At 44.4% G+C, this 9469-nt stretch overlaps 2 protein-coding genes across 3 annotated transcripts; one reads left to right on the top strand and one right to left on the bottom strand.

Annotated features, from left to right (window-relative positions):
• Positions 1-769: 769 nt before the first annotated feature.
• LOC144716727 (Pentapeptide repeat-containing protein) lies at positions 770-3632 on the bottom strand. Its single transcript, XM_078591962.1, has 6 exons — positions 3268-3632; positions 3164-3193; positions 2779-2885; positions 1860-1894; positions 1176-1304; positions 770-1086 (listed from the first exon to the last, which is right to left on the bottom strand). The coding sequence occupies exons 1-6, from the start codon at positions 3582-3584 to the stop codon at positions 895-897; spliced, it is 810 nt and encodes a 269-aa protein (XP_078448088.1). The 5' UTR covers positions 3585-3632; the 3' UTR covers positions 770-894.
• A 2711-nt stretch (positions 3633-6343) lies between these two features.
• On the top strand, positions 6344-9213 carry LOC144716728 (protein YABBY 4-like). Of its 2 annotated transcripts, none has more exons than XM_078591963.1 (7): positions 6344-6854; positions 6930-7088; positions 7383-7521; positions 7985-8033; positions 8139-8214; positions 8323-8394; positions 8859-9213. In XM_078591963.1, exons 1-7 carry the CDS (start codon positions 6759-6761, stop codon positions 8931-8933), a joined length of 666 nt encoding a protein of 221 aa, XP_078448089.1. In that variant the 5' UTR covers positions 6344-6758; the 3' UTR covers positions 8934-9213. The 2 variants fall into 2 exon arrangements, with proteins under 2 accessions (XP_078448089.1, XP_078448090.1); XM_078591964.1 differs by having other exon boundaries at positions 6362-6854; positions 7398-7521.
• The last annotated feature ends 256 nt before the right edge of the window (positions 9214-9469 follow it).

Genomic DNA, 9469 nt, shown 5'->3' on the forward strand with positions numbered 1-9469 from the left:
GGTTTAATGGTTAACCATACCCTAAGTTATTTGGGAGTACAACACATATGAATAGATATAGTTAATTAATTAGGTTGGGCACTAAATGTTATAGTGTCAAGTACTCTTGTGAAAAGATCTAAGACAAGTATAAATAAGTTATAGTGTCAACATTGTTGGTTATCCATGCCAGCCAGACACCGGAACACCCTTGAATGATCTCCTTCTCAGAATTGTCTCCTAGTGAGACTTGATGGGGGAAGATCAATTAGATCTTGGAGGAGGAATGAAGAAGATCAAGCGGATACCCAGTCATGTAAACACCTTGAATAAACTCTTCCAGGTAGCAAGTGAGGGGTATAATCTGCTCCACACAAGGTGATGAGATCATCTGGCGTTTTGTAGATCAAATTTGAACTGTTTTACATCTACGGCTGCATGAACTTGATTCCAAACAATCAATCAAAGCCCTTGAACACAACAATGTTGAAGCTTTATCAGATACTCTTAGACTGCATTTTTATTCCTAATTTCTGGTTTATCATACGTCTTAAGAGTTAATATTAATGGCATGCATAAAATGTTTAGATATGGTACTAATTTGGTGTCTAATTCCATCCGTCCAATATTATAAAGATTAAAGAATCTAGCTAATTCCACACCGCTCTCGTGCTTCCTTTGCTCATTTGAATTTGACAATAGTCACCCGCAACGTACAATTACAAGGCGATCAAGACGATGATCGCGAAGGCAAACGAGAATAATGAATCCGGTTCTGACAATATTCAGAGACGGCAATGCAATAGCTAGCTGGCGATAGAGAGGCCCATAACATAAGATCATGATCATGAACATGAACATGAATAATGGAAAGTAGCTAGCCTGTGGATACATACAGTAAAGACGATGGAGTGGCTAACTGGCGTCGCATAGACCTGTGCTCTCATCACAGAAGCCATCTCTATCGAGCAACTTCTGTGGTGGCGCGCTAAGGAGTGGCGACGACGGACTGCCGTAGGCGTTGCGGCGACTGTTCCCGCAACCGAGGCTTTTCCTCGTGCTCACCCCCGTCACGGGGTTAGTACCGCTGGCGTACTTGCACAGCGCCTGAGATGCAAAAGAATAGAAAATAAACTCAAGAACAGGAATTTGATACGTTGGTGCAACTCGTGGAATAGACCGGTTGTTTATTAAACCTGTTTTTGAAGAAGATCAAGAACAGCGTCGCTAAAGTCGGCACCGTCGATCGTAGCGCCGCCCAGGTCGCTGCGCGTGAGCACAGATCTGACGAGTATGGCGTTTGTGAGATTGGCCTCGTTCAGCACCTGCACGTAGACCGAAACGGAGATGTTAGACATGTTGATCGCCTAGTTTAGACTGATTAATTACCGTAAAATATATTGATCATGGCAATCATTAGAGAGAGAGAAGGAAAGGAAAACGTTTATACTTATTTTTTGAATATTCTTCAGATTGATGATATGATCAATCTGGTTGATTAGATGATCATGATTTACTGGATCAACCGATAAAATATTTTTTTCCTGGTCAACCAATAATATTGGATACGATCAAAACTTTCAGTCAGTCGAAAAAGATCGATCCCTAACTCCTATGACGATCTCAAGCGCCAAACTAGTCTTTTTAAGGGAAAGGTGGAGATTCAGATGTTTAAGGTAAGTAAGCATGCATCGCCAATCCCCGGTTGGGAAGCTCAAATCAAGAACAATCTCCTAAAGAACCATGATAAATTTAGAAGTTTTCTGATGACGACCAAACGCTTTTAGGAATCTTAACGTATTTTCAAACCAGGAGTTTAAAGCTCATCACATGATCAAAGAAGCACTCTAAAAAGAGAGAGAAAAATGCCACATCTTTACCATTCTGTCCATCAAAGTGTCACTCAGATCTGCACCTGTAACGGTTGAGAGAAATATCAATAATTAGGAAATTTTAAGAGCGGGAATAGACGCCAAGTATTGTCTGTTAATTATCCAAACTTCAATAATCAATCGCGATATTTTCTCTTAATGATTCTTTTCAATTTTGAACATAGAAAGCAGCACTTTTCGACCTTGAAAATACAAACGAATAGAAAAACCTGCATCAAATATTAAAGCTCGAATCATAGTTAAAATATAAAGGAAGAAATTTATTATCTGGAAAAATGAACAAATGGGGATGAACAGGCAAACAATTAGTCAATTTCGAAACCTAAAATGGCTAACGAATATGATAATTAAAACCATAACGTATATGACTGTAGAAATTGAAAGACCATCCAAAACCTTTATTGAGCCATTTTCTTTGATTGGGGAAATTTTAAAATGATACGTAAAAGCTAGGTATTATCTACTAGGTATTACCTATTAGTTACTTGCTACGCTTACCAGATCTAAAAATATTTAATAATAGTTCAATCATGAAAATACTTATAAACAGCTAGAACCATAATCAAATATGAAAACTTTAGTCACTTTAAACTGAAAATTGAAGTTTTTCAGATTTTCCGAAGAGTTCGGCGGAAGAAGAAAAGAAACATTAGCCGATTTTCAATCCCCAAACTGCTGTAATTTTGTAATGAATTTTATGATTATGCCCGTCTCGTATTTGATTATAAGGACTAACAAGATCATCCAAAACCTTATTAGAAGCGAATAATGACAATCTGAAAACAAGCAGAGGAAAGCACGTGTTCCACGAAAGGCAGATTTTAACCCCTTTTAATAAAATTAAGAAAACTCGAAAAAGATTTAGTCATTCAAGTCGGTCATCTGAATTTATTAAATCCGAGGGTACCTGTAAAATTCGTTCGATATGCAACGGCCTTCTCCAGATAAGCACCATTGAACGTGCTACCGCTAAAATCAGCCTCTCTCATGTCCGCCGAGGTAAAATTCGCCCTTCTGTAAAAATATCGAGTATTCAACACTAAAAGTTATCAACATGATGACGCATTGAAATGTTGAATTAGGTACGGCGCAAGAACTTAATCAAGTGAGGAAGCATCGGATTCAAAATGAAAATTTTGGCAAATTTAATCTTGGTTAGAACAAACCAGCGGCAACCCATTCAAACTGATCAATAACATAAGAAAGAGTGAGTAAAACTAACGAATTTAAAACTAGAAATCCGCCATTTAAATCAGAAATTACTCAAAGAGAACGAAGATGAGCAACAACACCTGAAATTCTCGTTGACATGGACCGCCTTCCTGGGAGGAGACAAATCAGACGTCAGATTCCACACTCCAGAGCGAGATGGCGAGGATTATAAGAGCAGACGGACTTGAGATCAGCCGAACCGTACTGAGCCGCGGATCCGATCCCGAACTCGCCTCGCATCTCTTGTTCGAACTTGTTGAGGTCGGCCATGGCCGGCATAGGCCCTACCCCAGCAAACCCAACAGCCACGGCGGCGAGTAACGACGTACCAATCACTCTCCAATTCTTCTTGTCCTCCCTCTCTACTATCGCATTGACCCGAGAACCTGAGCCAGAGCAGGCAGCGGCGGCCGCGGCGGACCGCGGGCGTCGTGGCGCCGCCACCGGAGCGCGCGCTCGGCAGCACCCCGCCTGCACGGAAGGCGAGGCGGCGAAACCCATCGTATGCAGTAGGATAGAGAGAGAGAGAGAGAGAGAGAGAGAGAGAGAGGGAGAAGAAAAGAGATTATCGAGGTAGAAGAAGGGCCAGAGATTACGAGTGGATCCAAGGTTGACGCGTCAGCCTGAAATGGGTCGGATAAAGCTGTGAAGATTCTGACTTGGTTGACACGGGATAAAGGTGAGACTTTTGGCCGTGGTGGAAGCTTGAAACTTGAAACCCATCAACTATTTTCCAAATTAGGGGGGCCCATGATTCCAGATTACAGATGGATTTTTCCAAGTTTGCTTCTTTACTGCGGTGATTCTCAAGAGAAAAACCACGGCTTTCGTCAAGTTTTCTGTACCGAGGTCAGCACGGGAAGAAACGGCTGACGGATGGTCGTCCGTCTAAGAACGTTTGTTCTAAACTTTCAGTGGCGAGTGGCTGGCCACGCGGGCAATCGAACGACGGCTAACTTTTTCGGTGGGCGTCGATTGGAATCGGGATTAGAAGCCGTTCTAATGATTCGGTTGACTTAGGGAATTATTCTAATGTCGTAATCATAGTCTAATAGCAGCGGCTTTCTTTTTATTTAATGTCGGCTTGTGGGGAAGCCGAGGGAAGTAGCAGAGAGGGATCATTAACGCGCTGCTCGGCAGACGAGCCGTCTCGGTCCACGGCCACCGTCTCTTTCCACCAATGGCGCCGACAAGGTATGTTCTCTCTCTGCGCCTGCGAGCGTGTGTAAGTAAGCGAAATCGCAGCGCACAAGAAAAGAAGAAAGAAAGAGAACGAGAGAGAGAGAGAGAGAGAGAGAGAGAGAGAGAGAGAGAGAGAGAGAGAGAGAGAGAGAGAGAGAGAGAGGAAGAGGAAGAGGAAAGGCCTGGCAAGAGAGGCGCAGGTGTGGCAGGAGAGAGGCATGGCAGAGAGGGAAGATATAGGGTTGGATCCGAGCAAGACAAAGGGCGAATCCCTCGCGTGCGAGGGAGAAGCTGTTGCCGCATTCAATGTATCGCTGAACCTGCACTGGCGTACGCCACGAGAGAGAAAGCAGAACCCGGGGACCAGCTGAGATGATAACGTCCTGATGAGACTGCATGAAGGGTTTCTCTTTCATGTGGAATTGTGTGTGGAGAAAAAGATGGAGGAAGATATGGAGATTAAGATAGAGATAGATGGAGGTATTAAGAGTGACGAGCTGGGATGATAACATCGTGGTGAGAGTGGGTTTCTGACTGGTGGAATTGTGTGGAGAGAGAGAGATGGAGATTCTAGATGGAGAGAATAATGGATGTGTAGATAATGAAAGAGATAGCGCCCAACTTAGATGTTGAAATGCAGATGGAAATGGAGATGCAGATAATGCGGCAAGAGAGATGCATTGAGATGTAGAGATATAGGAAGAGAAGCGGCAGGAAAATGGGGCGAAGATAGTGATAGAGATGAAGGATAAATAGAAAAAAACTGAGAGAGTTATGTGATGAGCCTATCTGGTTAATGGGTGCAAGCAGACCTGAAGCCCGAAGGCGTTAGGTGTGATGATAACAACGCAGTGAAAGCCCACGTCGGTCGCCTGTTTAATTATCTGGAAAGAGATAGATGAAGAGATGAGACGAACGCACCGAGATAGAAAGAGGTCGATGTGGGCGCGACAGTGTCGTTGTTGACGGAAATAATGTAAATGAAAATGAAGATAGAGATCGATGTGGCTAGAAAGATATGGAGATACAGGAGGAAAAAAGAAGTTGAGATAGAGATAGAGATGAAGGATTAAAAAAGAAATAGATAGAAAGAAACAGAGAGAGATGCAGAGAGAGAGGAGACAGTAACTCTGGTCTATGCGGCAGAGAAGAGCAGGGAGAGCAGGGGAGGATGCTGCGGCCATACTCATGGAAAAGAGATGTAGGGTCAAATCATGGTAAAGTGGGGACTCTTCTTTTCGCCACAAAATAGTGTTCGGAAGACGTGGTCATCTGAAAGAGAAGGAAAAAACAGGGAATTGGGCATCTTTCCCAAAAGCCTGTAAGAGGTCAAGCGCAGATGTCGCCCAGAAGCGGTGGGTAGACGATGTGGCTCGGTCCCCCCTCATTCGCTCCCAAACTGCTTCAATAGTACACTAGGTATTGCCCGCTGGACACACGACAGGATGTTATCTTTTCTCTCTATCTCTTCTCCCTACAAAAATTAAGAGTCTTTCTTTAAGCGCCTGTATCCACGAGGGTCACAGCAAAACGCCAACAACCCATCGTTTTACTACCAAAATAACCTGCGAATGATTGAGAAACTGATCCATGCAGATGTCTTGTGTCTTTATCAGTCTCTCTCTCTCTGCTCTCGCTCTCGCTCTCCTTACTCCCTCTGTCCTCTGTCCTCTCTCCTCTTTCTCTCTCCCTCCCTCTCTCTCTCTCTTGTTTATGCACCAGCGCAAACATTGGGAATGCAACAGCTGTTCTTCTCTCCCCCTTCCCCCCCCTCCCCCCCCCCCCTTCAAGTCCCTTCCGAACTTATTCTCTCCTGCAGTAAGGAAGACATTGAACTGAGTAATCAATCGGGCTTCATAATGGCAGACTGCATCTCAGTTACCAAAGTAACCTCTAATAGTCTAAGGCTTTTGGAAATCAGAACGAAGATCTTCAAGAGGCCGCCGCTTCCCCATTCCTCGCAGCAGTGGTGCTCGTGGCATATAATGTCAGGCTTAGGGTTCTTGGCTTCGTTTTGATCCACACGAGGGTCGAAGAGTAGGACCCACTACAGTAAATGGAGCGAAATTGGAGCTTCCTGGTGAATATATTAATCAAAGCTCCATGTGTAGATAGATTGGCGGTGGTGCTTTAGCGTTTGTTCCTGTTGGGTCGGGGGAAGATTCTTCTGTTCATTCATACATCAGTCCAAAGATACACCCCAAAAGCTGAGTCTTTTCCCCTGTTATAACATCATCTCAGCGGCCACATCGTTACCAGTAGGAATCCGTCTCTCTCTCTCTAGCAATCTTTCTATCTATCTCTATCTCTCGCCGTCAACCTCCCTCTTTGGGCACTCCACCTTGCTATCAACAGATCAAAGCGCAGATCCGAGGTTGTTTGCATTATAGTTTGGGCGGTCCATCAAATCAGATATCAAATCAGCAGCATAGAATATCGGATCTGTCATTCATCCCCAAAAGGAGAAAGGAAACGGAGGACGGAGGAAAGACCATGTCCTCAGCCACCTTTGCTCTCGATCATCTCTCCTCTCTCGCGTCCGAGAAGCTCTGCTACGTCCACTGTAGCTTCTGCGATACTGTTTTAGCGGTACTCTCCCCCTGTTTTGGCCATCGTCTTCTTCCTTTAGCTCGCCAACTAAACGTAGCCCTCAATGCCAACCAGGTGAGCGTTCCTTGCAGCAGCCTGTTCAAGACCGTGACGGTGAGATGCGGCCACTGCTCAACTCTTCTCTCCGTCAACATGCGCGCTTTACTCTTGCCTGCGCCCGCGCAGCTCCATCATGCCGACTCCATCTTCATTCAGGCCCACACCAATCTCCTCGTAAGCGAAACCGTTTCTCTTTCTCCACCTTGTTCTTCTTCTTCTTATAGCTTCCTCCTCTTCTTATTTCATCATAATGATCCCCTCCATCTCTTCTTCCTTCTACTCCTCCGTTTTATTTTTATTCTGATTCATATTTCTCAACTACTACTACGTCTGTTTATTATTATAACTATAACTATTACTACTACTATTTATTATAATTCTAGCTTCTTCCTCATCATCATCGTCATCTGCGTCCTCTTCTTCGTTGTCTCCCTCATATTTCATTCCAGTCTGAAATCACATCAGCAGTTTCCCACTATTCAGGATGAGCTCTGTAGCCCTCCTGTCCTTTCTCTTCCGGATCAACCGACAGCTCTTGCAAATGACGCGATGACCGCCTCCACCAAGAGATCCCACGAGATCCATCACATTCCCCCCGTCAACCGGCGTAAGTTCTTCATCCTTTAGTTCTCCGCACAAACTATCGATTTATCTCTCGTGCTTTCTCGATATTGTTATCTCGTCCTTGCCCTGCTGGTCGCGGAGCTGAAAGACTTGGACGCAACATCGATTTCAACTCGAGGAGAAGCGAATCTTCAAATGTGTTGCACTTCAAACTCTGGGAGAGTAGGCGCCATGAATGCGCAGTGCGATGACCCATTCCTTCGTTCTCAACCCATATTTTGTTTATCAGCAGATCACCAGACTTTTTCTGTAGCGTTATCAACCCACGCCTTGAAACTTAATGTTTTACTTTCCCGGCAGATCCCTCCACACCTGATCATTTAATGGCTCTTTAGGCATTTTTGGGTCGTCTTTCTCTCTCTATCCCAAGAAGGGAAAGATCTCCGAAATCTTTTTTGTTTTCTTTCGTGTGCCGTGGGATTACTGATTATTGATTTTCTTTCCAGCCCCGGAGAAGCGGCAAAGAGTTCCGTCGGCGTACAATCGCTTCATAAAGTGAGTGGAGAGGGAAGAACCAAAGAGAGAAACAAAAATATCTTCAATTTGCTCTTTTACGACTCACAGATCTGACTAAAACCGTTCGTTGGATCCGTTCTACAGGGAAGAAATCCAGCGCATCAAGGCCGGTAATCCAGACATCACCCACAGAGAGGCTTTCAGTGCTGCCGCAAAGAACGTGAGCCATAATCATCTCTCTACTTATCTCGTTCTCTCTCTAGAGTGTTGTTTATGCGTAGAGGGTTTTGAATGGGTATCTGCGTGCATGGATTTGTTCTCTCTGCAGTGGGCTCATTTCCCGCACATCCACTTCGGCTTGATGCCAGAGCAAGGGTCCAGGGGCATCGTTCGCCAACAGGTTGGCATGATCAGTACTGAAAATACAGCACAGCTTTCTTTCTGATCTTCTGTTTCACGGACCCCCGTTCGGTTCAGACTTTAACTAGGCTTCTCTCTCTCTTTTTCTTTTTTTTTTCTCTCTCTCCCCCTATGTATCTCTATTTCTCTCTTTATCTATCTTTCTATCTAGCTAGCTAGCTAGCTAGCTAGCTACCTTGCTATCTCTCTTTATCAATACATCCATCTATCGATCGGTCTCTCTTATGATCCATCCCTCATATCACTCTATCTATCGATCTATCTCTCTGATCTCTCTATCTATCGATCGGTCTCTCTCTCTCTTACGATTCTTCTCTCTTATCACTCTATCTGTCGATCTATCTCTCTGATCTCTCTATCTATTGATCTTTCTCTCAATATCTCCATCTATCTAATTCTCTCAATCTCTCTCTGTCTTTCTACCGGTCTTCTTTCTTATTGAAGGAAGGAGACGACCTGTTGCTCAAGGAAGGGTTTTTCGCCGCCACAGCAGCAAACATGGGGGTCACCGGCCTCTGAGCACCGCACGCGTTTAAGAAGCTGGCTATTCACTGCTGAGAAGCGAACGTACGGAAGCGACAGATGAAGCAGACTGCCTGTAGCGTCTCGTCCTTTTCTTGGGCTCTCTCTCTATGTCTCTCTCACTCTCCCTCTCTCTCTAGAATTTTCCCACTTTCTTTTCTACCATGGAGGAACCTTTCCCACATGTCACTTTACACTTGAGGTTTCTTATTCCTCCTGTTATTCTCAATCTCCTGTTCATCATCTCGCTGAATACATTCCAGGTCGATTAACTGTATTTTGTTCTCGGGCTTGCTCTCTGTGATGGGCATTACTTGTAACCTCTCCCGTGCGCCATGTGATGGACGTCATAACATACATCTCTCACGTTATCCTATCCCTTTACCTATCGTGCCATCTTTTTACCGTTTTCTTACATATCCAAGTCTATCTGTCCATCTATCCATATATCTATCTACCTACCCATCCATCAACCAGTCGACCAGTCAATCAATCTACCCATCTACTTACCATCGATCTAGGTATTTTTTACC

This window comes from Wolffia australiana, chromosome 2 (genome assembly GCF_029677425.1).
Source record: "Wolffia australiana isolate 7733 chromosome 2, ASM2967742v1".
Classification (NCBI taxonomy): domain Eukaryota; kingdom Viridiplantae; phylum Streptophyta; class Magnoliopsida; order Alismatales; family Araceae; genus Wolffia; species Wolffia australiana.